At 62.4% G+C, this 24,035-nt stretch overlaps 1 protein-coding gene across 1 annotated transcript in view; it reads left to right on the top strand.

The window, feature by feature from the left end:
* The window catches only part of DNAH17 (dynein axonemal heavy chain 17), a 101,723-nt gene that overhangs the window by 38,679 nt on the left and 39,009 nt on the right, over positions 1-24,035 (top strand). The window contains exons 26-48 of the mRNA XM_020281208.2: positions 1,600-1,722; positions 3,166-3,513; positions 3,608-3,699; positions 4,083-4,209; positions 4,963-5,115; positions 6,322-6,447; positions 6,629-6,736; positions 7,736-7,867; positions 8,261-8,421; positions 9,020-9,176; positions 10,274-10,378; positions 12,101-12,258; positions 12,659-12,797; positions 12,985-13,212; positions 13,600-13,737; positions 14,624-14,756; positions 15,575-15,702; positions 16,230-16,378; positions 20,001-20,283; positions 20,370-20,543; positions 20,729-20,936; positions 21,285-21,450; positions 23,775-23,877. Of these exons, the coding sequence (XP_020136797.1) occupies positions 1,600-1,722; positions 3,166-3,513; positions 3,608-3,699; positions 4,083-4,209; positions 4,963-5,115; positions 6,322-6,447; positions 6,629-6,736; positions 7,736-7,867; positions 8,261-8,421; positions 9,020-9,176; positions 10,274-10,378; positions 12,101-12,258; positions 12,659-12,797; positions 12,985-13,212; positions 13,600-13,737; positions 14,624-14,756; positions 15,575-15,702; positions 16,230-16,378; positions 20,001-20,283; positions 20,370-20,543; positions 20,729-20,936; positions 21,285-21,450; positions 23,775-23,877 (3,639 nt within the window). The remainder of the gene's footprint in view (positions 1-1,599; positions 1,723-3,165; positions 3,514-3,607; positions 3,700-4,082; positions 4,210-4,962; positions 5,116-6,321; positions 6,448-6,628; positions 6,737-7,735; positions 7,868-8,260; positions 8,422-9,019; positions 9,177-10,273; positions 10,379-12,100; positions 12,259-12,658; positions 12,798-12,984; positions 13,213-13,599; positions 13,738-14,623; positions 14,757-15,574; positions 15,703-16,229; positions 16,379-20,000; positions 20,284-20,369; positions 20,544-20,728; positions 20,937-21,284; positions 21,451-23,774; positions 23,878-24,035) is intronic.

The raw sequence follows: 24,035 nt of genomic DNA, 5'->3' as shown, positions 1-24,035 counted from the left end.
GGCCTGAGCCGCTCGCCGAGGTGCCCGGGCCTGATGCCGGTGGTAGAGCCAATGTGGGCAGGGCCAGCTCTGTGCACGAGTGGCCTGTCTGGTCACACAGGGCTCCGTGCTCAGAGGGCCTATGCTGGGTTTCATGCTTGCTGTCCCCATCCTGAAATCTGTAGTAATTTTTGGACAGAGGGGCCCTGCATTTTCATTATGCACCAAGCCCTGCAAATTATGTAGACAGTCCTGGCTGTAGGTTGCACCTCCATAAGGCTGGGAAGTTTGGGGCAGATGAAACCCAGGAACTCAGAGTCTTAGCACTTTTCTAAGAATTTCCCCTTAGTGATAGGTACTGGCCTTGACCCCTACGGTAGGCCAACAGGACACACCTCACTGTCAGCAGACACTGAACAAAGCTATTAAGGCCAGGTGCCGTGGCTCACGCCTGTAATCTCAGCACTTTGGGAGGCTGAGGCAGGAGCATCGCTTGAAGCCAGGAGTTGGAGACCAGCCTGGGCAGCAGTGAGACCCCATCTGTACAAAATAAATTTTAAAAAGTTAACCAGGCATGGTGGCCCACACCTGTGATGCCAGCTACTCAGAAGGCTGAGGCAGGAGGATTACCTGAGCCGGGAGTTGGAGGCTGCAGTGGGCTATGATCGTACCACTGCACTCCAGCCTGGGTGGCAGATCAAGACCCCATCTCTTTAAAAAAATAAATTTTAAAAAAGCCTGTACTGAGCAGCTACCCAGCAGAGGCCTCACACTGAGGCCCCTGCTCTCAAGGGGGCCGTGTTTTCTCAAAAAGAAATAATAGCACATGCAGTTGTAAGGGAGGAAAAAAGTTATTTTTCCCTCTACCCCTCTTAGGCTCTCTGGCTGGGGCCTGTTGGTCTGACCAGCAGGAGTCAGGTTAACAAGAGAAGACAAACGCACCGACAAGGGCTCCGAGATGGGCCACTCATTGGGGGGGCTCAGACCTTGGGCTTATGTAGCACCTTGGCCACAACTTTTTAGGGAATTGACAAGACAAAGGAAAAGGACTTTGAGCTTCTAGGGCTGGCAGACCGTGAGGAGGTTAATATACCGGGAAGTGAGGGCAGGACAGTCTGCCGCTGTGTGTAGGTCCCCGGTGCCCTCTCTGGGCTGAGGAGGGTCTACAGCCGCCGGGGTAGGATTCTTGCTGCCTCTTCCCGCTTCTGGGGGCCCCGGTCTCTGCCGTCCCCCGGCCGTCTCCCCCGTGCGTCTCACGTCTCCCTCCCCTTCCGGTCCGAGAACACCTGTCACTGGATTGACGGCCCACCTGGGCAATTGAGGGTGCTTCATCTCAAGCCCCTTACCACCTGCGCAGACCCCTTTTCCAACTAAGGTCACACCCCGAGGGACTGGGCGCACAGGACTCTTGGAGGGACGCTGTCCCCCACGGAGGGTGCGTTCTGCCCTTACGCGGCGTCATCGCGGGGAAGGAAGGCCAGGCCTGGGGAGCCAGAAACGGTGGCGCAGCGAAGCTTCCACCTGCTCCCTCCTCTGGCTCTCGGCGAAGGACGATGACAGGGGCCACAGGAGCACAGATGGCCTCACACAGACCTCGTCTGTCTCCTCCCCGGCCCCCAGGTGAAATTCGAGATGTCAGACCAGACAACCCTGGCGGACCTGCTCCAGCTGAACCTCCACAACTACGAGGACGAGGTCCGCAACATCGTGGACAAGGCCGTGAAAGAGTCGGGGATGGAAAAGGTAGGCGGCTGGGTCCGCGTGGGATGGCCCTGACCCCGGCCCACAGCGCGGGTGCCACCCGGAGCACTCCATTCACACGGGGGCCCACAGTCCCTGAACGCTCGAGACCCACCCGTGCCAGAGATCTCGTAAAACACTTCAAGAGCTTAGTAGTTAAGAGAAAAACCCAGTTCCCAGCTGTAGCTCTGTCTCCCCGCATGGGAGAGTAGGCACGTTTCAAAATGCCCTGGACTCGGCCCCCCTCTAGAGCATCCTCGGTGTCCCTCCTGTCCTGGCCTCCGCTGGGCAGAGTGACGGCGGGCGGGGGCGCGGCTGGCCCCCAGCCAGCGCCAGGGGCTGTCCACGAGCTTCTGGAAAAGTCTGGAAGACTCTTTGCAATTCAGATCTCTCTCCTCAGCCTGACTGCTTTGTGAGTGTGAATTGTCACGTTTTGGCTTTCTTTTTTTGTTTTTTAAAAGCTCTATTGAGATGTAACTCACACACCACACCATGCGCCCAAAGTGTACGATTCAGTGGCGTCACCTACTAGAATTAACCAATTTTAGAACATTTCATCACCTGCAAAAGGAAGCCCTGTGGCTGTCACCCGCACCTCATGCGCCACAGCCCCCTCCCTGCGCTCTGAGCCGTCATTAACATGCGCCCTCTCTGGATTCCCCATTCCGGACTTCCTTAGGAATGGCATCCTACGCACGGGAGGCGAAATTTTACCTCGACCCTTTTAGGGTTTTTTCCCCAGCTGGGCTTGAGAATTGAATTGACGTGAGGCAGACCCAAGGGCAGGAAAACATGCAAGTGATTTAACGCACGTTTGCATGGCGCGGGAGTCTCATAAGGACATGACCCACAGCCAGAGCCGAGTTGGACGCTCAGTACTGACCTGAGGGAAGGGTGGCGAGCTGTGGAAGGCAGTGAACGGTGAGGGCAGGAGGCAAGCGCTGTTTTAGCAAGGTCTGTGCATGCAGACTTCCTTCGGCCTCAGCTTCCCGTCCTCGATAAGAAGGACACGTCCCTCTCGTGTTGGGAGGGCACCTTTCACACGAGAGCTTCACCTCCTCCTTACAAAGCAGAACAAAGGTCACGGTGATGTTCGTGCACCTGCTGTTCTTCAAGCGCCTTTAGCAAAGCAGTGCGCCAGGGTGGCACGCCCTTTGTTCCTTCTCACACGGTGTGTGGCCTTTTGTGTGCCGTCTGCACCTCGGCACCCGGACCCCATTCCTTTCCATGGCTGAGTGACGCTCCCTTGTGTGTTAGGACACACGTGTTGATCCACGCGCCAGTGGACGGACACGGTTGCTCCCCACTCTTGGCAACCACGCGTAGTGCTGGCGTGAGCATTCTGGCTTCCTAAAGCAGGCTTCATGCCACAGTCTAGGAACTCGGGGTCCCTCCTTAGTTTCACACCCAGACGCCCCGTAACCTTACCCCCGCATTCCCTGGAAGGTCCTGAAAGCCCTGGACAGCACCTGGAGCACGATGGAGTTCGAGCACGAGCCGCACCCGCGCACGGGCACCATGATGCTCAAGTCGGACGAGGTCCTGGTGGAGACGCTGGAGGACAACCAGGTGCAGCTGCAGAACCTGATGATGTCCAAGTACCTGGCCCACTTCCTGAAGGAGGTGACCAGCTGGCAGCAGAAGCTGTCCACGGCAGACTCGGTCATCGTCATCTGGTTCGAGGTGCAGAGGACCTGGAGCCACCTGGAGAGCATCTTCATCGGGTCCGAGGACATCCGCGCCCAGCTCCCAGAGGACTCCAGGCGCTTTGACGCCATCGACCTAGAGTTCAAGGTGAGCTCGGCTTGCTGGCTCCTGGGCACTTCCGGGAATGGCCGTGGGCCATAACGGGGCTCCTGACCCCTCGGTGCTCCCCTTCCCTTCTTAGGCCTTGATGCAAGAAGCGGTGAAAATACCCAACGTGGTGGAAGCCACCAACAAGCCGGGTCTCTATGAGAAACTGGAGACCCTGAAGAAAAGGTGGGCCCCCACCCCTGTCCCAATGAGGGGAGCCGATGGCAGCGGGAGCCACTGTCCTATGCAGCCTGCTGGTTAGGACAGGGCAGAACCCCGGGTCGGGGGCTGCCACATCCCCTCTCCCCGGGCCACGTCCTGCCACGCTGGCCTCCCAGCAGAAGAAGCAATGACCACGGAGGTTGAATGACACTGCCTCCTGCCCAGCAGTGCCCACCAGCTCAGGGGCTGGGAGAGGAATGAGGGCGTCGGGCAGGAAGTTCCGGACCAAACCCGGCCCGTGAACGAGAGACCGGCCGTCTCCAGGCCCACGAGTCCCAGGAGCCCGCAGGCCGGGCTGGAAGGGCCTGCGGAGTGGCGCTGACCGGCCGCTTCCGTCCCTCCTGCAGCCTGGCCATGTGTGAGAAGGCCCTGGCGGAGTACCTGGAGACGAAGAGGCTGGCCTTCCCCAGGTTCTACTTCGTCTCCTCGGCCGACCTGCTGGACATCCTCTCCAACGGCAACGACCCTGTGGAGGTAGGCGGGCCCCGGCGCGGCGGGCCTGGACCCCGGCCCGGGCCGCCCTGGGAGGCGGGAGCAGCAGCGTCCCTGGACGCCCCGTGCCACCTGTGCGAGGCCCTGCACGCCAGGGACGCGGGGGGGCCCTCCAAGCAGAAACGTGCAGGGCTCATCTCGCGCCCGCTCTGCCCTTGGCGTATGTGGGCAAACTGATTCGCTCTCCTCCCCATTTTGCCGTCCTGGAGACTCGGGGCAGGTGCCGGGGCCCGGCGAGACGCGTCTCTGAAAGACGCACCCACTCGCTGGCCCCTCGGCCAGCGCTGGCCCGGGAGCCGGCAAGAAACGTTTCTTTGAGGCTCTTCCTTGAAAGAGGAAAGATTAACCGACTAGGCGAAGGGGAGATGGTTATATTTTATTTCAACCTAAAGTTATGGAATACACGAGGAGGAGGAATACATATGCAAGGACGACCTGCAGTTAAGGGTCTGAGGGCACGGCTCGGGGCCTGGGCCCAAACCCGCGCAAGGAGGAGGAACCCCGAAGGACAGACAGACCTTTGCTCCGGAAGAGCTGGGGTTCCCGGCCTGGCTCCTGTGTGCGGCCCGAGCGCAGCTCTCACTGGTTCTCTTTGGTGGGGAAGCCAGGCTGACGTAGCACTGATCGCAGAGGGGCGTACGTTAAAGACGCTTAGAGCCACTCGAGGAAAGCCCAAGCCGTGCATGTCCCTTTCGGCTCCCTCGGTTGCGAAATTCTGGTCTCCCCGCCACCCAGGTGAGCCGCCACCTGTCCAAGCTCTTCGACAGCCTGTGTAAACTGAAGTTCCGGCTGGACGCCAACGAGAAGCCGCTCAAGTTTGGCCAGGGAATGTACAGCAAGGAGGACGAGTATGTGGAGTTTGACCGGGAATGTGACCTCTCGGGGCAGGTGAGCATGCGCACGCCGCACTTTGGACCCGGCGTGGCGTGCGGCTTGGGGAAGGGCCGCGTGTCCTCACGCGGAGATGTCCGTGGAGACTGGTCCTGTCCCCTGCCTGTCTAGAAAACACTTAAGGGGCCAGGGGCGGTGGCTCATGCCTGTCATCCCAGCACTTCGGGAGGCCAAGGCAGGAGGATCACTTGAGGCCAGGGTTTGAGACCAGCCTAGGCAACATAGCAAGACCTCATCTCTACAAATAAACTTTTAAAAAAATTAGCTGGGTCCCAGCTACCTGTAGTCCCAGCTACCCAGGAGGCTGAGGCAGGAGGATCACCTGAGCCCAGGAGTTTGAGGCTGCTGTGAGCTACGATTGTACCACTGCACTCCCTGTGAGACTCTGTCTCAGAAAGTAAAAACAGAAAACACTTAAGGGACTGACTTTTTTGTGGAATTTCTAGCAGAGCCCTACCCATGTGGCAACAAGGGGTATTTTGAGGGGAAGGGGGAGGGAAGGGGAGGAAGGAAGAGAAGGCTTGTTAATGCCCCTGGATTTTTTTTATGGCTTGCCAAGGGGATTGCTTTGAAGGTTGCCACACATATCTGAGCCACCGATTTCTAACAGGTGTCCAAAACACCTGTCCAAACTACCTGGCCGCGTTGCTCTGGTCTCGGGCAGCCTCTTCCCTTTTCCAGTGAGTTTGCCACCCAGCTCGGGGCCAGCTCCTTCTGCTGACGAGCTGTCCCCCTCCCTGTCTCATTCCCCAACTATTCATTAAGCAGCAGAAAGGATTTAGCCCAAGGAAGATGTAATTTGGAGGTAAATCAGTTGTGGGGGAAAAAAAAATCTCACGCAAGAAAACCCAATGGTGCGTGGTCTGCTTTCCATGGGTGGGGCTGAGCGGGCCGTGGGGTGAGCAAGCCGGGGCGCCACCGGGCAGAGCCCCAGATGCCCCATCTCAGAGCATCAGTGACGGCTCAGAGGCACAGGCTCGGCTCGGCTCACTCTTCTAGATTTTTCTCTGGGTCGGGTCCCTCCTGGGCCCAGATGCTTAACGCAGCACGTTTTGCCAGCCGAGTGTCCCAGCCACGGACTTTAAGTGGGTCGTTTTTACTGCTCTGTAAAAACCTCGACTTGTCTGCCCTGGGATGATGATGATGATGACGGAGAGTAGCAAATCGTTAGGACTGGAGGCACTCACGTGGCACCGCCCCCAGGTGGAAGTCTGGCTGAATCGCGTGCTGGACAGAATGGTCGCCACCCTCCGACACGAGATTCCAGAGGCCGTGGTGACGTACGAGGAGAAGCCGAGGGAGCAGTGGATCTTTGACTACCCAGCCCAGGTCTGGGGGCGGGCGTGGCGGGGGAGGGGTGGCTCTCAGGCGAGGGGGTGTGGCGTGTCCGCGTGGCCCCTCTGTCAGCCGCATGCCACTGGAAGACAGTTGGAGTTACCGGCATGAACTCTTCTCATTCGCGGGAACTGGCCACTCACTGCACTGGCCGGGGGGCCCTGTCTGTTTCCAGATTGCCCTCACGTGCACCCAGATCTGGTGGACCACCGAGGTGGGCATGGCGTTTTCGAGGCTGGAGGAAGGCTACGAGAACGCCATCAAAGACTACAACAAAAAGCAGGTGCGTGATCCCACGAGTCTTAAGCTCTGCCAAACGAGGACCACAAGCATCTTCCTCTCCAAGACTGACCCTTGTGGAATCGCCACTCCCGCAGTTGAAGGGCTGCCCAGTGTCCTCGTCCCCAGGCACTTGTACCCGGCAGTAACATCTTCAGAAACACGTAACTTTAATTTCTCATCTGGAAATCATCTAATGCTACTGCAAGTTTTTTTTCTTAAAGATTCTTGGTTAGAAATATGAAAACTAGGCCGGGCGCGGTGGCTCACGCCTATAATCCTAGCACTCTGTGAGGCCGGGGCGGGCGGATTGCTCGAGTTCAGGAGTTCAAAACCAGCCTGAGCAAGAGCGAGACCCCGTCTCTACTATAAATAGAAAGAAATTAATTGACCAACTAATATATATAGAAAAAATTAGCCGGGCATGGTGGCACATGCCTGTAGTCCCAGCTACTCGGGAGGCTGAGGCAGGAGGATCGTTTGAGCCCAGGAGTTTGAGGTTGCTATGAGCTAGGCTGATGCCACGGCACTCTAGCCCGGGCAACAGAGTGAGACTCTGCCTCAAAAACAAACAAACAAAAAAGAAATATGAAAACTAAAGATAACTTTTCCTTCTTTTATTTAAAAACCTATCTGTAATCCCACCACCCAGATATAAGGCTCTGGACGCGTTCTTATGCGTCCTTCTAATCTTCTGTGTGCCTGTGATCAACTTGTGTGTGAAACCAGACAGGCTATCTGGATAGCTTTAAAATCCGCTGTCTTTACTGAACGTCCGCCCTCTCCCCGCACTGACTTTGCTGCTGCGCCGTTTGTGGCGGCTCTGTGGCGTCCCAACACACCCCCAGCTGGGGACACGGAGGATGTTCTCCTGCTCTTCCTCAGTGCAAACAAGAGCGCGGGGGACTTGCCCACGCGACCCCGAGCTCCCCGAGGGCCCCGCAGGGGTGGGTGGGGGTGGGGACCCGGCAGGCAGCCGCAGCAGCGTCCCCTCCTCCCGCAGATCAGCCAGCTGAACGCGCTCATCACGCTGCTCATCGGGAACCTCAACGCAGGCGACAGGATGAAGATCATGACCATCTGCACCATCGACGTGCACGCTCGGGACGTGGTGGCCAAGATGATCACCGCCAAGGCACGCGCACTCGCCGCCCCCAGGGAGGGGCGGGGGCCGGGCGGGCCCTGCTTTGGGGGCTCCAGCCCTGCCCCTGCCACTTCCTGGGGCAGTGGCTCTATGCTGGCGGCGGGCGGCCACCAGGCTCAGCCCCAAACCCCTCGCCTAGACTCGCCCCTGGTGAGCCCCAAGCAGCCATGGCGACGGCACCCGCTCCTCGGGAAGGGCTCGCTCTTTAGCAACACGGGCTGGGGGCCGCAGTAAGCTTGGAAGTGGGCGGGGGAAGAGGGAAGAGGGCCAGGGAGGGCGCCCTGAGGGTCCGGGGACCAGCCCGGAGGCAGGCTGGCCTTCGCGGTCGGGTCCGCCCCTCGCGTTCCCCTGGGCCGCCAGCACGAGCCCTGCCGCCGCCCGCAGGTGGAGAGCTCCCAGGCCTTCACCTGGCAGTCCCAGCTCCGGCACCGCTGGGACGAGGAGAGGCGGCACTGCTTCGCCAACATCTGCGACGCGCAGATCCAGTACTCCTACGAGTATCTGGGCAACACGCCGCGGCTGGTCATCACCCCGCTCACCGACAGGTGAGGCCTGTCCCCGCACGGGCCGCACGCCCCCTTTGGTCCCTTCTCCTCCACGGCTCACTGTCGGGCTGGGACATCAGCGGCTGAGGCTGAAAGAGCCGGCGCCGGGTCAGGCGGACCCATGTTCGGAGTCAGTCCTGCCGCCTGCGGGGTGCCGGGCCCCCAGCTCCGTGTCCTCGTTCTCACACGCGCTGTGTGCCCTTGGGGGAGCCCCTCAACCTCTCTGTGGGCTGCAAGGTGGGGGCGCTGTCTTATGGATCCCCGTGAGCTTGTCGGGGGTTGATGACGTTGTTCAACGCCCCAAGGCACTAAGACCAGAGCCGCTCTGAGCAAACCTTAGTGGATGGGGTGGGGGGGTCCTACCATCCTCAGTTTAGCAGCACTCCCTGCCCGGGTGCCACGGCGGGCAAGGTGCCTGTGCCGCCCCTGCCCCGGGCGGCGTCTGTCCCCCAGTCCCATCTGAAGTCCCGCCCGCCCGCTCCCTGCCACGCCTCCCAGGGCAAGCGAGTGCAATGACAGGACTGGCGGGAACCGCGGCGAAGGGCACTGGGGCGGCCGTGGGGTCCCCGGCACACGAGCTAAGCAGGGGTCCCCACAGGTGCTACATCACCCTGACGCAGTCCCTCCACCTGATCATGGGCGGGGCCCCCGCTGGCCCCGCGGGGACCGGCAAGACGGAGACGACCAAGGACCTGGGCCGGGCGCTGGGCACCATGGTGTACGTCTTCAACTGCTCCGAGCAAATGGACTACAAGGTATGCGGCTGAGGCCCAGGGGTGGGACCGAGGTCCCCACTGGAGGACATATCCGAGCGCCCTGTCCCAGGAGGCCCCGCAGCGAGCTCTCTCAATCCCTGGATGCCTGTGAACGGCACCCTGGGGAGGCGGCACTGGGCCCCCCGATAGCTGACAGCACCCCCCTCGGGTGGCCTGTCTGAAGAGACTCCCGGGGGTGACAAATTCAGCCAGAAAGGTCCTGCCCCGCCCCTGCCCTGGGGTAGCCCTCGCTCAGCCTTGGTTCCAAGATCACTCCAGACGGAGGGGCGGGCCTCCTTCCCGGCTGGCCACGGGATGTGGCAACAGCCGTGTCCAGGTGGGCTTGGGAGGGGAGCAGGGGCTGGCCAGTCCTGCTGGTCATTGGAGACTGCTCTCCAAGGGCCAGGCAGAGGAGGGGATGTCTCCATGGTCCCAGCTGCTGCAGCCTCTTGCATGAGGGGGAGGGTGGGGACAGTCCCTGAGTTCAGGACCCTGGGCCTGCAGAGGCCTCCTCCCTCCCACCTGAATCGGAGCCCCACAATCCGGGGACCCCGTGTTGAGGCTGAGGACGGGGCACCTGCCCCAGGGCTGCAAGGCCACATGGTCCACTCCCGCATCCCGGACATTAGCGGAGTGGAATCCAAGGTTGGATCCTCCAGAAAGGGGTGTGGTAACCGCCTGGAATCCTAGATGGAAATGGGAGGATCACTCCGACTGCCGGGCTGGGCTCCCCGGGCCCCCCTTGAGGGGCTCCCCTCCTTCGTGTGCATAAAAGAAAAGGGCTAAGAGACAACGCAAGGGCTGAATTTTTCCAGGACGCGCTTGTCCGAGCCCTTTGGTCAGGGGCCCCGGCAGAGCCTCCGTCCCACGGTCTTGAGCTGTGGGGTCCGGGTGAGAGGACGGCTCTTCCAGGGCCCGCCCTCTGCGGGCTCGGCCGCGCTGGGAAGCGGGCTGCTGGCCTTGGGAGGGCCCGGGTGTCCCCAGCGGGCCGAGCCGAGGGCAGTGAACGCAACTGAAGGGGCAAGTGGACACCCTGTGGGCCCCCGCCCTCCCGGCTCTTCCTTCCCCGACGGCCCCTCCACTCTCTCCCCGCCTAGTCCTGCGGAAACATCTACAAGGGCCTGTCGCAGACGGGCGCCTGGGGCTGCTTTGACGAGTTTAACCGGATCTCGGTGGAGGTCTTGTCTGTGATCGCCGTGCAGGTAGGACCCGGCCCACGCCGCGAGCTCAGAGGGCTTCCCGCCGTCTCACACCCTCCCCACGCGAGGACAGACCCTCCCTGCCCGCCTGCAGCACGCAGGGCACTGGGCACTGGTGTGGCACAGAGACGAGCAGGACCCCCAGCCGGTCCCCCCGGGCCACGGCCTGGTTAGGCCTCCGTTCAGAGCGAAGGCGGGAAGAATGTGGTGTGGTCGCACGCGTGTGCCCGCGTACACGTGAGGGCAGGATCGATTCTGCTTGGCGGGAACGTGCCCGTGTGTTTTGGGAACACGCGTGCTGGAGCTCGGGCGCGCAGTGGGGAGGTGGGGCAAGGCAGGGGCGGGGTCCGCAGGTTGGGGAGCACCACCCCCACTACATGTCAGTGGGCCCCACCCACGTGGCCGGACGAGCATTTCTGCATTGAAACACACACCTGCTGGGGTGGAGCCCCGCTGGGCTAAGGCGAGCTGAGGCTGACCTGGAGGAGGCAGAGTCAGGATGTGGGTGGTGGGTGGCGCTGAGGGGCGTGGAGACCCCAGCCTGGGTGCAGGGCCCGGTTTAAGTTTACTGGTTTACCTCCCTAACTCTGTGCTTGGCAGGGGTTTAAGCTCCCTGCGCCTCTGTTTTCTGATCTGTGAGGTGGGATTGATGACACGGGGTTGCTGGCGGGGTTAGAGAGGCCGCGGGTGGCTGCTCCCCCCTCGGTGGTTACCCCTCCGGCCAGAAGCATCCCTGAGCCCCGGGGCGGGAGGCCGGTGCCTGGGCCCGCTGCCAACCTGCGCGAGCTGCTGGCCACTGCCTGGGGTCCCCGCCCCTGCCCTAGTGCCTTAGCAGAGTTGCCCACCCCAAAGCCGGTGAGCAAACCCGAGTGTGTGTGCAGAGCCCGTCCCGGGCGCTGACTGTGGACTCGTAGGGAGAGGGTCGAGGAGGCCTGGCACAGAGGGCATCCTGCACGCCCTGCAGACCAGTCGTGGGAGGGACACCCGTGCATCGGAACTTCGGCTCACCGGGAGACTCGGGAAGTCAGGCGGCGGGAGACTTCTCACCACGAGTGTTGGGCGCCCCCAAGGGGGGACTTGGAGATCAGCAGCTGCCCTGGCAGGTGTCCGCAAGGGACCAAGTATAAACGAGGAGCCCTGAGGTCCTAGATTTAACCTTGAAACCGGCAGATAGTCTTAAAGACCATCCGATGGTCTGGTGTGGAGACGGCTACTGAGCAGTCCTCGGACAGAGGTCGCTGCCAGAGTAGCAAGAGGACACGGAGAGAGGCTGGGAGCTGGGGCATCGCTCAGCAAAACCGCGGAGCAAACTGCTGGCTCTGGCAACAGCCGAAGCCCCTGCAGAGAGTTGCACTGAGTGACAAAAGCCCATCTCAGGAGGTTCCACGTAGGTGGCATTGGTGCGATGACAGGGCCACAGAAACGGAGAACAGAGGCTCATCACTAGGGGGACAGGGGTGAGGGCGAGAGGGCAGTGGGTGTCAGCACCCCAGGGTGGCAGTGCACTGTAGCCATGCACGATGTCCCCACTAGGCACAGGGTACCTCCACGTGTCTCTTACAACTGCATGTGAGTCTACGATGGCCCCAAGTTCAAAAGCTCAGTTATAAAAAGAAACTAGGAGGACGCGGCAAATTCACAGCCACGCACTTTAACACGAAGACCCGTGTGGCTCGACAGAGCCGGTGGCTTCCGTGTTGACACGTCCGCATACCAACCACTCAGGTCAAATGTGTCCAGGACGCAATTCGGGCCAAGAAGAAAACATTTAATTTCCTCGGAGAGATGATACGTCTCATCCCCACTGTGGGCCTCTTCATCACCATGAACCCCGGGTACGCCGGGCGCACGGAGCTGCCCGAGAACTTAAAGGCCCTGTTCAGGTGTGTGGCCCAGGCGGAAGGTGCGTGGCCAGGCAGCGAGCAGAGGGCGGCAGGGGAGGGGGCCGTGGACGATGAGGCTCCCGGGACTGGTGTCAGCAGGCAGGAGGGGGCACCCAGAAGCTCTCTGCCTTCCCCACGGCGGGGCCCCCACTTGAGACACACCTGCCATCGTACGGGCTGACGGAAGGCAGGCTGCAGCTTGACGCTCAGAGGGGTCACCCTGGGGGGCTGGAGGCACCCAAGGGAAGGGGGGATGGGGTGGGAACCTGGCCCCAGGAGGCGGCCCATGTGCTCTGGTCCCCCTGGCAGGCAAGGCGTGCGCTCCCCGGTGAAGAGGGACAGGTGGAAGCGTGGGTGCAGGAGGGGGTGGGGGAGAAGCTTACCCATACTGGTCCCCCAGGCCGTGCGCCATGGTCGTCCCCGACTTTGAACTGATATGCGAGATCATGCTGGTGGCCGAGGGCTTTCTAGACGCCCGCCTTCTGGCCAGGAAGTTCATCACCCTCTACACCTTGTGCAAGGAGCTGCTCTCCAAGCAGGTGTGTGTTCACGGTGCCCTGGAGCTCACAGAGTTAGAGGGGGGTGCAAGGGGGTGTTAAAAATGCAGGCAGTGGCCGAGGTTGCCTCCCAGCCCTCCCGGACGCCCGAGCCACCCTGGGCCAGGCGCCAGCCAGCCGGCGTGGAAAGGGGTGCTCACCTCTGCCCGCCCGTCCCCACTGCCCGCAGGATCACTACGACTGGGGCTTGCGAGCCATCAAGTCCGTGCTGGTGGTGGCCGGCTCCCTGAAGAGGGGGGACCCGACCCGGGCGGAGGACCAGGTGCTCATGAGGGCTCTGAGAGACTTCAACATCCCCAAAATTGTGACCGACGACCTGCCCGTGTTCATGGGGCTCATTGGGGACCTGTTCCCGGCTCTGGACGTGCCTCGCAAACGAGACCTGAACTTTGAGAAGGTAGCTGCCCTGGCCTCAGCCGGGCCTGGGAAGCCTGCCTTGCCTGGGGCTTCTGCCCTGCCCAGGATGCTGGCCTGGTCCCACGTGGCACACGCAGCCCTGGGGCAGGCGGCCCACGTCACACGTGCTATGAGAAAGACCCCGGGGCCGCAGCTGCCTCCTGGGCCTGGCTGGGGGTCACTGTCAGCCAGGGCTGGGAGGCTTCAGGCAAACCCGTCCCCTCGAGAGGCCACAGTGGGGCGGTCTGAGCTCCCAGGAGCAGAACTTGCAAAACACGTCACCTTGGAGGGCAGCTCTTCCCGTCCCACCCCGGCCACAGGGCAGGAGGCCCCCGCCAGAAAGAAAGGCCGTTTTGACTTTGCACCCGTCCTTGCCGGCATCCCCCAGGTCATCAAGCAGAGCATCCTGGAGCTGAAGCTGCAGGCGGAGGACAGCTTCGTGCTCAAGGTGGTGCAGCTGGAGGAGCTGCTGCAGGTGCGGCACTCGGTGTTCGTCATCGGCAACGCAGGCAGCGGCAAGTCTCAGGTGCGTCTCCCCAAAGGACCCAGCGGGCATCCGGCCAGGTGGGGGGGCACTGGGGTGAAGGCTCAGCCCTGTATCACCTCCCCCCAACCTCGGGGAATCCCCCTGGACCCAAACGTGTCATGGTCCAGGAAGGACCCTGGGGCTGAGGGGGAGGGGAGGAGCAGGCACAGCCCCCAGCCCACCGATGGGGCTCCCTCCCCACCTCGCTTCTCCTGTCTTCCCATGGCCAGCCCCACCCCCACCTCCTGTCCCCTGCTGTGGCCTGGGTCACGGTGAGATGTGGAGGGTGGCAGCTGATGTTACTAAAGTCTGTGACGCTGGAAAATTGTGTGCCAGCCAGCATGCGCCCGCGCTATTGTGAAGATCGTTCCCAGAGTAATAACTCGGGGAGCTCACAGCCAGTTATTTTTTCAGAGGCAGAAACTGTATGAACCCGATTTCCTAAAAAGGAACATACACACGCGTACAAACGGAACAGCCTTGAATGTCCTTAAAACTCCTTTTCTCTGGGAGGAAGAACTGGGGCGGCTGTCTTCCCTTAGAGGTTTGCCCGAGGAGCTTGTGTTACTTGCACAGGGAGGAAGTCGCCAAGGCGGGTTTGCTCAGAGCCCACGTGGTCCCACGCAGCCCCTGTGGCCTGTGGGCGCCCATGCTTAGCCCCCATCACCGGCCACCCTCGTGGTTGCTGGGAGGGACACACACTCACCTACACGCCACCAAAGCAAGCCAGATCAGAGGAGGGTCCGCTCGTGCTCGTAAAGGGGTCTGGACTCACATAAGGGGCCTGGTACCCATTCGGGCCCGCGGCCGTGCTGGGGGGACGTCCCGTAGGGTGTGCTGGGGAGGGACGTCGGGGCACAGGCAAGCGGCCTCCCCGCTCTCCCAGGTCCTCAAGTCCCTCAACAAGACCTACCAGAACATGAAGAGGAAGCCGGTCGCCGTGGACCTGGACCCCAAGGCCGTCACCTGCGACGAGCTCTTTGGCATCATCAACCCGGCCACCAGGGAGTGGAAAGACGGTATCTGGGGGCCCGGGAAGCGGCAGGCGGTGCTGCGCAGGGGGCAGCTTCCTGGGGACCCGCGTGGGCTCCCAGCCGGGGCGGAGCAGGCTGACAGCTATGGGGACCGTGGGGGCCGCGGGCCACCAGAGCCGGGACCTCTGAGAACTGCAGGCTGCCCTGCCCAAGCAGGGACAGGCGCGACGCTGCGAGAGGGGCACGGTGTGAGGCTGGACACGGAGGCCACGCCGCGGCCAGCCAGGCTCCGGGAAGGGGTTTCTCCCTGGAAGTGGCCAGCGGGGTCTGCGCTTCTCGAAGAGGATTCTGACATCCAAGAGCGGGCTGGGGCGGGGCGCTGAGGAGCGGCCAGCGGGGAGGAGGGCCCTTTCCTCTGCGTGTGCATCTCGTCCCCCCCCATGAGAGCTCCGTGGGGGGGGGGGCTGCGATTGTCCTGGGCTTTGTCCCCCAAGCCCCCATCCCTGACACGTGGCGCGTGCTCGACAGACCTGCTGGGGGACACAGAGTGGGTGGTGGAGGGCGCAGCGCCCAGCCCAGCAGGGATGCCCACGTGGGGGTGTGGGGCCTATGGGGGAGGGGTGCAGGGTCAGAGGGCAAAGGCAGAGCCTGGGCGGGGCACGTCAGAGGAGCCACCTGGTCCTCAGGGCAAGGAGGAGGGAGGGAAGAGCCCAGTCACTCGGGTCCTTGGGCCCTGTTGTCCCTCCGAAGTAGGGGACAGGTGGCCTCGGAGAGAGGAGAGGGGCTGGGGCAGGGGGAGGGAAGGCGGGGCACCAGGCGGCGGCGGGCAGGCCCTGAGCCCGCTGACGCGCTGCTCCCCCCAGGCCTGTTCTCCACCATCATGCGCGACCTGGCCAACATCACTCACGACGGCCCCAAGTGGATCGTCCTCGACGGGGACATAGACCCCATGTGGATCGAGTCCCTCAACACCGTCATGGACGACAACAAGGTGCGGCCACGGGAAGGAGGGCGGGGGCTCGTGGGGGCGCAGGCTCAGTCCTTGGCAGCCGGCGCGTCTCACGCCGTTCCCGGCAGCTGGTGGTTCCGGGTGCAGCCCTGGGGCGTGTGCCCCGGTTTACACGCAGCGCAGCGTGGGAACGACGGCTCACGTTCAGGAGGCAGCAAAGATGTTTGGAACTATCTAGAAGCAGCTTTCAAAAACAATACCCGGCCTTGTAGAGGAGGGACTGAGAGACCTTCCAGGGAAGGCGAGGGTTTGGAAACGCAGGTTACCCCTGCGGTGCGTTCCGCCTGGCCTGCGAGTGTTGGGCCGCCCACGCCGTCCCAGGCAGGACGCATCCCGGACCGGTGTCGAGGAGGCTGGGACACGCTGGGCTCGGAGAGGCCGGTTGTCATGGGGGGACGGTGCGGGATTGTCCAGTCCCCCCTCCCTGCTCAGAGATTTGCTCCGAGCGACGACCTTGGAACAACCCCGTCAGGGTGACGGGGACCCCACGGCTTGCCGTTCCCTCCTAGGTCCTCACCCTGGCCAGCAATGAGCGCATCCCCTTGAACCGCACCATGAGGCTGGTGTTTGAGATCAGCCACCTGAGGACGGCCACCCCGGCCACCGTCTCCAGGGCCGGCATACTCTACATCAACCCGGCGGACCTCGGATGGAACCCGTGAGTCGGGCTTTGGTTTTCCTGTTCCAAACCTCGTCAGAGGAAGGCGAGGCCGGGGGCCCGTTCCAGGGTTGCACACGAAACCATTCATTCATTCATTCATTGATTCACGTACTAAATACCACGTGCCGGGCCTCGCCAGGCACCAGGTCACAGTAGAGAGAGTGAGAGCCGCGTGAGTGCGCCACAGAACCACGGCTGGGAAAAAAGCCTGCACGAAGCGCCAGGAATGACAAGGGCTGGCGAGGGCGGGCGGGTCCTGGCCCCGTGGAGGCAGGGAGTCTTCCCAAAGGGTTGAAGTCTGGGCTGCCACCTGGCAGGGGGGCTTTCTAGGCAGACACGAGCTGGGGGCAGCACTCCAGGCGAGAACCCGCAGTGAGTGATAGGGCGGCCACGGGCGACAGGTTCCGGGCACGGGCGGTGGGGGGTGCTCCTGGGAGGAGCATGGAGGGCGAGGGTGTTCCTGGCAGGAAGGGGACTGAAGCTGGGCCACCCCACAGGGCCAGGCGCAGGGGGCGCGATGCGAAGAGGACAGTCAGTCGAGCCAGGAGACGATGGGTGCCACTGGGCATGGGAGAGGACGGGGTGGACTTAAGAAATGCTCAAACCTTTGAGAAATTGCAGGCTCGATTCTGGAGGCAGACTTTCCTGCTTGGACACATGGCTAGTAATGGGCAGAGTGAGGGATTTTCTGGGGATGCAGAAAGAAATGGCAGCTTGGAGCGAACGTCCTGCATCGGCCGAAGTAGAAACCCCAGAGGGGAGGCTCAGGAGAACCACCGCGGCCGGAGGCGGCAGCTCCTTCGTTCATCCTTCCCTCCAAGCGGCTTGTCCTGCGTACCTGCTGTGTGCCGGCCCGGGGTATTCTGTGCTGGGAGGGATGGGGACGTTGGCTTTCTGAGAAAGACCAGAGCTGTGCTGGGAGGAGAGGAACGCAGGGAGGCTTCCGAGGCCCGAAGGCAGAGGGGAGGCCCCGCAGACACCGTCGCGGACACCAGGAGGGGAAACTCCAGAAGGGAGGAGGCTCCTCAGGACCATATCCAGGTCCAAGGAAGTGAAGGACAGAGAAGTTCCCACTAAACGTGGCAGCTGGGAGCCCCTTAACCACTCAAGAAGAAAGCTTCGTGGCGTGATGGGGTAGCAGGAGCCAGATGCCCACTAGTGAGGAGGAACCAGCCAGGGGCGCTCCTGCAAGGCCATTTCTGTAAACTAGTCCTGCGTTCAAAGCACTGGACGGTGGACCTGGAGCAAGAGGAGTGAAGGTTTGTCAAGATGAGAATGATGTCCGGGTGTGGAGATCAGGCATGGCTGTTTCCAGGCACACACACAAACTTGTAGGCAGAGAGAAGTTTCCAGAGTTCCAGATGTGCCTCTGTGCTCTCTGCACCAGGAGGTGAAATGCCCGCTGGGAGGCAGGCGGCGTTGCGTGGCCGGGCTTTGAGAGGATCCCGCAAGGAATGTTCCCTGCAAGGACAGGACCAGGAGCCGGCCTGAGCCCAGGGCGCTGGGAGCCGCTGAGTCCCCGCACTGCCGTGCTGCTGATGCGGCAGACCTTGCCCACCAACACGAGTGTCCCGAGGCTGCCGTGGCAAAGGCGCAGCCTGAGTTCATCCCCTCCCGGTTCTGGAGGCCAGAGGTCCAAGATCAAGGCGTCAGCAGGGCTGGTTCCTATGGAACCTCCGGGGGAGACTCTGGGCCAGGCCTCTGTCTTGCAATCTTCCGGTGGCTCCGGCAGTCCCCGGCGTCCCTTGTCCTGCAGGCACATCACTCCCATCTCTGCCTCTGTCTGCACGTGGCCGCCTTCTGCGTGTCTGTCCACGTTTCCCTCTTGTAAGGATGCCGGCCACTGGACTTGGGGCCCGCCCTAACCCAGGATGATCACGTGCTGAGACCCCAACACGGTCGTGTCTGCAAAGGCCCTTTCTCCAGCTAAGGTTCCAGGTGGATGTGTCTTTTGTGGGGCCACCAGTCTGCAGTCCACGACACTGCGCTGGTGAGCCCTCGGGGTGCGCAAGAGACAGGGCAAGGGAATGAAAACGGAGCGTGTGCGGGAGCTGCTGAGACGCGGGGAGACAGGAAGAAGATGGGACGTGGGGCACTCGGGGGGACACCCCTCGGGAGCAGGGGAAGGGAGCAGGAAGCGAGGCCGGCGTGGGCAGAGGTGGAAACTGGTGCTCCCGGAGGAGTGACCTGCAGGAAGCGGGAGGAGCCCCGGGTTTTCCTGGAGGAGAGGAGGGGACAAGAAGCCGGGCAGCAGGGACTCAAGGCTGGACGCACCAAGCCACCTCTCGGGGCAGGGCAGGGCCAGGGGCGAGAGAGCCGAGCTGCCTCACGGGACGAGTCTCTCTGGGCTTGTGCCGCGGAGCAAAGCCAGTGCGCGTACGCCAAAGGACTCCCACCACGGCAACACGGGAAATCCGGCCCACACACCAGGCTCGCAGGCGAAAGCAGCAGCCTCCGTGCGGCTGTGCAAACCGGCCCGCTCTGCCCGAGACCAGCTGCACCTGGGACTCAGTTCTGGCGGCGCTAGGCACGCGGACATCGCGCTTTGCTCGGAGACACGGTCGCGTGAAGGCTTGCTCTGCCACGCTGGGCGGCCCGGGTGCCGCGGGCGCCGGCCCTCGCTCTCAAGTCCCCGTTCTGAGAGAGGCGCAGTGGGGAACGGAGCTCGCAGGACACGCGGGCACTCACGGGGAGAGGCCGTGTGTCCGCCAAGCTTGGTAACGTGAGCTTCCTGCCGATGCCGCGGGCATCCTGGAAATGACGCACAGGCTGAGCTCGCCGACCCTCCAGGGAGCCCGCCTCTATTTATGCTTTTAGCAGACACTCACTTGGCACATACCCCGGACCGGGCTTCCTTCTGTGAGCTTTAAACGTGCCAGCCCGTGCAGCCCCCTTTGCAACGGGGCTGACGTAAACACCACCGAGACGACCGATGAGAAACCCGGGACTCGGACCCCAGAGTCCACGTCCCTCGCTGCCGCGGCCAGCCACCTCTACATGACCCCCCAGAGGCAGCTGTGCGCCGGACAGTCCAACACGGCTCCTCAAGGACGGCCCGTCGTGTTGGTCTGGGCTCTTCCGCTGGACGTGACAGATTCAACTCCAGCTGAAGCTGTAAAACAAATTCCGTTGTCTCAAGTCACCGAGAGGGTGCGTCAGGCACAGCCGGATCCGGGCGGGCGTCCAGATGATGCGATGAGACGTCCCTGCTCCCGGCCCGGCCTCTCCATCCTCCGTCCTTCCCGTCCCCGATGGTGTCACGAGATCTTTCTCCTCTCCTGTTCCCCGCCTGGCCCCCAGCTCCCAGGACTGTGTGCACTGGGGGGCAGATGCATCCCAGGTGGTAGCGCAGAGGTTCCCAGCACCCCCACGGCTGGCAGTCCCAGAGACACGGCACACGTGCCCCCAGCCCCAGCATCTCATCAGACGCTCTCGGGGCTGCAGCTGCACACCCCCCCGCCCGGGGCCCAGCGCCAGGCGGGACTGGGAGCCTGAGTCTCGGCCCACCCCTGCGGCTGCCCCACTGGAACCACACGCGGGGGGTCCTTCCCAGGGAGGGGCGCGGGGCGGCCCAAGGCGCAGCCTCCGTCACCGGCGCCCCTGCCCCCCCGTCCCCCAGGGTGGTGAGCAGCTGGATCGAGAGGCGCAAGGTGCAGTCGGAAAAGGCCAACCTGATGATCCTGTTCGACAAGTACCTGCCCACCTGCCTGGACAAGCTGCGCTTCGGGTTCAAGAAGATCACGCCGGTGCCGGAGATCACGATCATCCAGACCATCCTGTACCTGCTGGAGTGCCTGCTCACCGAGCGCAACGCGCCGCCGGACTCGCCCAAGGAGCTGTATGAGCTCTACTTCGTGTTCGCCTGCTTCTGGTCCTTCGGCGGGGCCATGTTCCAGGACCAGGTGACGCGAGGCGGGGCCGGCGCCCAGGCGAGGTCCCCCGGCCTCCCTCCTAGCCGGCCCTGGTTTTCGTCTCTGTCCTTCCACAGCTCATCGACTACCGCGTCGAGTTCAGCAAGTGGTGGATCAATGAGTTCAAAACCATCAAGTTCCCCTCGCAGGGGACGATCTTCGACTACTACATCGACCCCGACACGAAGAAGTTCCTGCCCTGGACGGACAAAGTGCCCCACTTCGAGCTGGACCCGGAAGTCCCACTGCAGGTAGCTCCCCGGGGTGGTGGCCGCTGACCGGGGGTGACTCAGGAGCAGGGCTCAGGGCCCACCCCCCACCCACCGGTGGCGAATGATCTGCGTGCGGCGGTGGGGCCTTCTCAGCAAAGCGCGGGACCCATGTCAGCGCGGGGGAGGGACCGCTGGGGGTCACAGCCCCTCCCTCCCCCGCCCAGGCCTCTCTGGTCCACACCACGGAAACCATCCGCATCCGCTACTTCATCGACTTGCTCATGGCGAAGTCCTGGCCGGTGATGCTGGTGGGGAACGCGGGGACCGGCAAGTCGGTGCTGATGGGGGACAAGCTGGAGAGCCTGAACACGGACGAGTACCTGGTGCAGGCCGTGCCCTTCAACTTCTACACCACCTCAGCCATGCTGCAGGGTGAGGCCCCGGCCACCCCCTTCCCGCAGAGCGGGAGCGCGGAGCCACCCACCACCAGGCCCCCTCTTTCGGGAAAGCGTTGATGATGGGGGGTGGCGCTAGCGACCGCCGAGGGGGCAGGGCCCACGGGGAGCGTCTCCAGCCACCCGAGGGGCCCGAAGGCTCCCGGGCTGCAGGGCACCAGCGCCCTGACCCTGAGCCTCCAGCTGTTCCTGTGCTCCCTGGCGGGCCTGGGTGCCGGCCCCGGGCAGGTGTGCAGGGAGCCGAGCCCTGGCCGGCTCCCGCGCCTTTCCTCCCGGTGGGCTCAGGACAGGACAGCAGGGCACGGCCGTCCCTCTGCCCCTGCAGGCGTGCTCGAGAAGCCGCTGGAGAAGAAATCGGGGAGGAACTACGGGCCGCCGGGCACCAAGAAGCTGATCTACTTCATCGACGACATGAACATGCCTGAGGTGGACAAGTACGGGACCGTGGCCCCGCACACCCTCATCCGGCAGCACATGGACCACGGGCACTGGTGAGGCGGGCGCGGGTGGCCGCTGGGCTGGAGGGGCAGGGCCAGGGCACGGTAGGGGCCTCGGAGCAGGAAGGCAGCTGCAGGGCTATGGACTGAGGGCAGGGGTGGGGCAGGGGGCCGTGGACAGGGCCGAGGCAGGGGAGAGACGTGTATCAAAGCCTCGTCCCATCACCCATTCCACAAACATGCTGGCGGCTGTGGCCCAGGGCCCCTCCCATCAAGGGGCAGTTGCAGGGTGAAGGAAGAGCTCTGAGGAAAACCTCCCAGTGCAGTCACAGGGGACCCCCCCCACAACTGCCTGCCTGGGTCAGAGGTGTCCCTGGGGTGGCCTTATGCAGGGGAAGCTGGAGGCTGAGTGGGCACCAGCCCTGGGGAGCATCCCTGGCAGAGAACGCCACGTGCAAAGGCCCTGTGGCAGGCGTGAACGTGGCATGTGTGCGAATCAGAGGAGGTCAGTATAGCCAGAGGGAGAGGGCGCCCAGGGCAGCCGCAGCCAGACCCTCAGGACCTCTGGGCAGCTGGACAGGGTGCGGACTCTCCCCCAGTGGCACCAGGAAGCTGAGGGTGTCAGCTTTGGTCTGCACTTTAGAAAGGTCTGTGTTTTAGAAAGATGAGAACATTCAGTTCAGTTGTCTCTTAAAATAAGTAGCCCAGGCCAAATCTGAGTGTTCTGAGACCAAAAGAACCTCAGAAATCAGTCTGTGCGGTCAGATCAAGGAGCCTGCCCTTGCTGCAGAGAAACGGGCACAGGGGTTCAGCGGCCTGCTCGAGGTCACAGCCCTAGTACGTGGCAGAGCTGGGTTTCAAGTCCGAATGCGTCCGGCCCCATCACTCGCCTTTCCCCCACTGAACGGCACTGACTCCCAGAGCTCACGGGCTGTAGGGACCCGGCAGGGACAGCCACCATGTATGTGGTGTTAGGGACAGCTCCCTGGGGAGGTGACAAAGCCACCGGCCAGCTGGACGTCATTTCGGATGAACTGAAAGCAGAGTGGGGTGGGGGATTCTAGGGTACCGAGACAGCAGAGGGAGTTTCAGCAAAAGGATGGGGGCCGAGCACGTCCCTGTGTTCGGGGACCAGCCTTGGAGCCCATGGGGGCCAAGCACGGCACCTCATTCATGTGGCGGCCCCTTCCACGCCCCAGAAATGGCTTCGCAGGGCCACACGCTCTTGTCGAGTTTGCTCAGATTTTTGCACTCTTTTCCCTGAAGAGGGCCCTCCAAGTGCTTAAGCTACAGCCCCGGGTCCACACCTGCCCGTGGGTTTTCCCTGAGGAATCTCCAAGAGGGCTGTAGAGTCAGGTCTGAGTTTCCAACAGCTCCCTCTGGAGCGTCAGATAAAGCTGCCCCACGGCCAAGGGCAGGGCGGACCCGGTGGTGGGCGGTCGGGGCGCGGTGGGGAGAGCCCCCCTTGTGGAGGAAGCGTCACGCAGAACGCTGCCCGGCACGGGGGCGGGGACGGGGCGGTGCCCCGCGTGGGGTGCAGACCCAGGAGCAAAGGGTGTGAGCGCTCACGTGGACAGAACCCGGGGGAGGGATCTCCGTGACCCGAGCAGGTGCAGGCGAGAAACGCTTCCCAAACAGAAGCGTCAGAACGTAAACTGGAAGGCAGAGAACTGATTCCTGGGATTTGCATCAAAATCAAGGAATTTTGTTCAAGAGACACCACGGACAAATATGAGAGCTGATAGGATGGGAGAAAACATTTGCAATGTCTAACAGTGGATTAACGTGGGACACGCAAAGGCATGCCTGTAAATCAACCAGGGGCAACAACTCCCAACCCAAAAAGTGCGTGCTAGGGAAAAACCCCAAAGGTCGGGAGCGCACAAAGAGATGCACAGACTCTTTATGGCCTTTAGACTCGTGTGGGCCCCTGGCAGTTGGGTCAGTGTCCTGATGTCTTGGAAATGATTCAGACTATTTAACAATAACAGCCATCAGTGATTGTACTGGTAATGGAGATGGTAAACGTTCATCGGGTTTTACTGTGTTTCATGACCCCTCCAAGTGCTTGTTCGCGTGTTAGCCCACTGGCCCCTCCCAGCGGCCCACTGCACACGCCCACCGCACCATCCCAGGCCCACAGCGCCATCGCCACCCCGGGGCAGAGCTGCAATGAAAGCGCAGGCCTGCACTCTGGGCCACTCTTCTGCCTCCCATTTCAAAATTTTTCTTGAGAGCGTGAAGTAATCACCGATAATTGATATTTATGGAGGTTCTGTTTCGGCCACATGCAAAGCGTTCTAGGGAGCATGCTTGGAGGCCGGGAGCGGCTCCCCCAGGCCAGCGGCACCACCTTAACGCCGGTCTCCCCCTCGCAGGTACGACAGACAGAAGCTGACGTTAAAAGACGTCCACAACTGTCAGTACGTGGCCTGCATGAACCCCACTGCTGGGTCCTTCACCATCGACTCCAGACTCCAGGTGAGCGGAGACCAAGCCCCCTTCAGTTGGTGCCCTGGGCCTGGGGCCTGCGTTGGGCAGACGAGAATAGAAGCGTCGGTTTGGGATCTTAGGGCTGCGGGTTGACACTCTCTGGAAAAGTCTTTAACCTTTCAGAATGTGTCCGGAAATTCCGGGAG

The sequence above is a fragment of the Microcebus murinus genome, chromosome 18, assembly GCF_040939455.1.
Source record: "Microcebus murinus isolate Inina chromosome 18, M.murinus_Inina_mat1.0, whole genome shotgun sequence".
NCBI classification, from domain to species: Eukaryota; Metazoa; Chordata; class Mammalia; order Primates; family Cheirogaleidae; genus Microcebus; species Microcebus murinus.
The sequence above is the reverse complement of the archived record's forward strand: the minus strand, read 5'-3'. Positions and strand labels throughout refer to the sequence as shown.